Source organism: Equus asinus, chromosome 22, assembly GCF_041296235.1.
Source record: "Equus asinus isolate D_3611 breed Donkey chromosome 22, EquAss-T2T_v2, whole genome shotgun sequence".
Lineage (NCBI taxonomy): Eukaryota > Metazoa > Chordata > Mammalia > Perissodactyla > Equidae > Equus > Equus asinus.
This window is the reverse complement of record NC_091811.1, coordinates 50,358,893-50,361,356: the sequence shown is the minus strand read 5'-3', so window position 1 is coordinate 50,361,356 and position 2,464 is coordinate 50,358,893. Positions and strand designations below refer to the sequence as shown.

General features: G+C 39.2%; 1 protein-coding gene across 1 annotated transcript; it reads left to right on the top strand.

The window, feature by feature from the left end:
- Positions 1-760: 760 nt before the first annotated feature.
- LOC106836884 (olfactory receptor 8S1-like) lies at positions 761-1,696 on the top strand. The gene has a single exon (XM_014850116.3). The coding sequence runs from the start codon at positions 761-763 to the stop codon at positions 1,694-1,696; it is 936 nt and encodes a 311-aa protein (XP_014705602.3).
- The last annotated feature ends 768 nt before the right edge of the window (positions 1,697-2,464 follow it).

Genomic DNA, 2,464 nt, shown 5'->3' with positions numbered 1-2,464 from the left:
TAAAATTAAATGATAATACAATGCCATTAAATAAAATAAGATAAATTTAAGACAAGAAAATCCAAAACAATCTAATTCCACATCCAGTCTCTAAATTTCTTGATGTCTTATTGTTCTCCTATCCTTTAATGGTTTCTTACACTTCATCTTGGCCCTTATTCCAATGATTGTACACTTAATTTTATCATTATCAGTATCTTTATAATTTTCTTGTGTGTGCATGGGCATGCTCACACATACACATGCACAACCAATGATCTCATTTACACTTCACTGAAAACAAATGGAAGCAATCAAATGGAAACTCCCTTAACTTCTTGCATTCTTGACCTTCACTTTTACACATAGAATAGACAAAATGTCCCCCCTTCTACCTAACTCTCTTTAATCTAGATTTAATCCTGTCTCCATTTCTCAAGTAATTCACCCCTGAAATTTTCTTCTCCATCCTCCTCTCATATCAGCAATCTTTCCTTTTCAAATCTATCACTCTAAACCACATAAAAACACCCTGGCTCAAAAAAAAGATTATAATCAAATATAGTAACATGATTTATTTAAAATATCAATGGTTTGATGTATCAATGGTATGATAGGAATGGTACGACTAAGAAGTTAGCTTTTAAATATGAAAGTGGATTTTGGGACAGTAATGAAAAGACATTTGTGCAGAATAAGATGTAGATGGTGAGTAACTGAGAGATATTCAAGGACTTTTGGTGAATATTCTTTTTGTTTTCCAGGGAGAATACTTCCCTATATGGCAATGAAAAACTACAGTACTATCACTGAGTTCATTATCCTTGGACTATCTACTGACCCCCATATTCAGGCTGTACTCTTTGTGCTGTTCCTTTTGAGTTACCTCCTCACTTTGATGGGAAATTTCTTGATGCTGCTGGTAATTAGAACTGATTCTCACCTCCACACACCCATGTACTTCTTTTTGAAACAGTTATCCTTCCTGGACCTCTGCCACTCATCTGTCACAGTCCCTAAGATGCTGGAGAATCTACTTTCTGAAAGTAAAACCATCTTTGTAGAGAGCTGTCTAGCTCAGGCTTTCTTTGTGTTTGCCACTGGGGGCACCGAGGCATGTCTGCTGGCTGTGATGGCCTATGACCGCTATGTTGCTATCAGCTCCCCTCTGCTCTATGGCCAGGTAATGAGCAACCAGCTCTGCATTGGGCTGGTGTGGGGCTCCTGGGGCCTGGCCTTTGCTGATGCTCTCATCAACATCCTCCTGGCTATCAATTTAGACTACTGTGAGGACCAAACTATTCCCCACTTCAGCTGTGAGCTGTCTTCTCTCTTCCCTCTGTCATGCTCTGATACCTCCACCAACTTCACACTCCTGCTCTGCTCCTCTGTCTTGCATTTCTTTGGAACCTTCGTTATGATTGTTTCTTCCTATGCCTGTATTGTCTCCACCATCCTGAGCATCAGCTCCACCTCAGGCAGGAGTAAGGCCTTTTCCACTTGCTCTTCTCACCTCACTACTGTGATCTTGTTTTATGGCTCAGGTTTCGTCAGCTATCTCTTACCAACTTCAGGTTCCCCTCTGGAGATGATCTTCTCCTTACAATACAGTGTGATCACACCCATGCTGAATCCCCTCATCTACAGCCTGCAGAACAAGGAGGTGAAGGCAGCTATGGGAAGAATGTCCAGAAAATATTTTCATCATTTCATGTAGTGACACAAAATCATGATGAAAGGGAAACTGAACCATTATGCTACATGGTCCAATAACAAACTTTAAGGAGAGTTTCTTGATTATCTATGATGCCAGATGCGACAGAGAACAGTGGCATTTATTTCCTTGGAAATGCTTGTAAAGAGAACAGAAAACTCTTGTCTGAGGATGAGTCAGGCTCAGTCTTATTCAAAAAAGGAGAAATGAATCAGATAATGCTCTTTTTCAGGGGATCATTTTATAAATATGTTGATTCATTATTCATATCTATGTGGACTTCTATTGCTATTGGTTGTTCATTATTCCTTCACACTTCTTCAAATAATTGCACCTCAAATCCTTAGGAAAACTGATTCCGTCAAATTTTTATATCCATCAAGTGGAGTGATTCGGTAGCCCAGGATAGGCTAACCATTCTACGCCTTTATTCTAACAATGAAATGAGGCAAGGAGTGAAACCAAGACCCAAGTGAGGTTATTCAGAATCTTTCTCTAGGAAATTTCAACATTAAGCAGGAACAAACAACCAAAAAGGTAACATTCCAAACAGTCAATCTAACTGTAGTGCCTAAAGAGACTATGAAACCCTGCTCCCCTGGTAACTGTCCTTCCTGAGATCATAATTTTAACAATTATAGTACAGTCATGTGCCATATAATAATGTTTCAGTCAACAACAGACTGCATAGAGGATGGTAGTCCCATAAGATTAGTACTATATAGCCTAGGTGTGTAGTAGGCTATACCATCTAGGTTTGTGTAAGTACAA

Bases quoted from the DNA above. Each gene is read 5' to 3' on its own strand.
- LOC106836884 (XM_014850116.3), top strand. From the start codon at position 761: ATGGCAATGAAAAACTACAGTACTATCACTGAGTTCATTATCCTTGGA.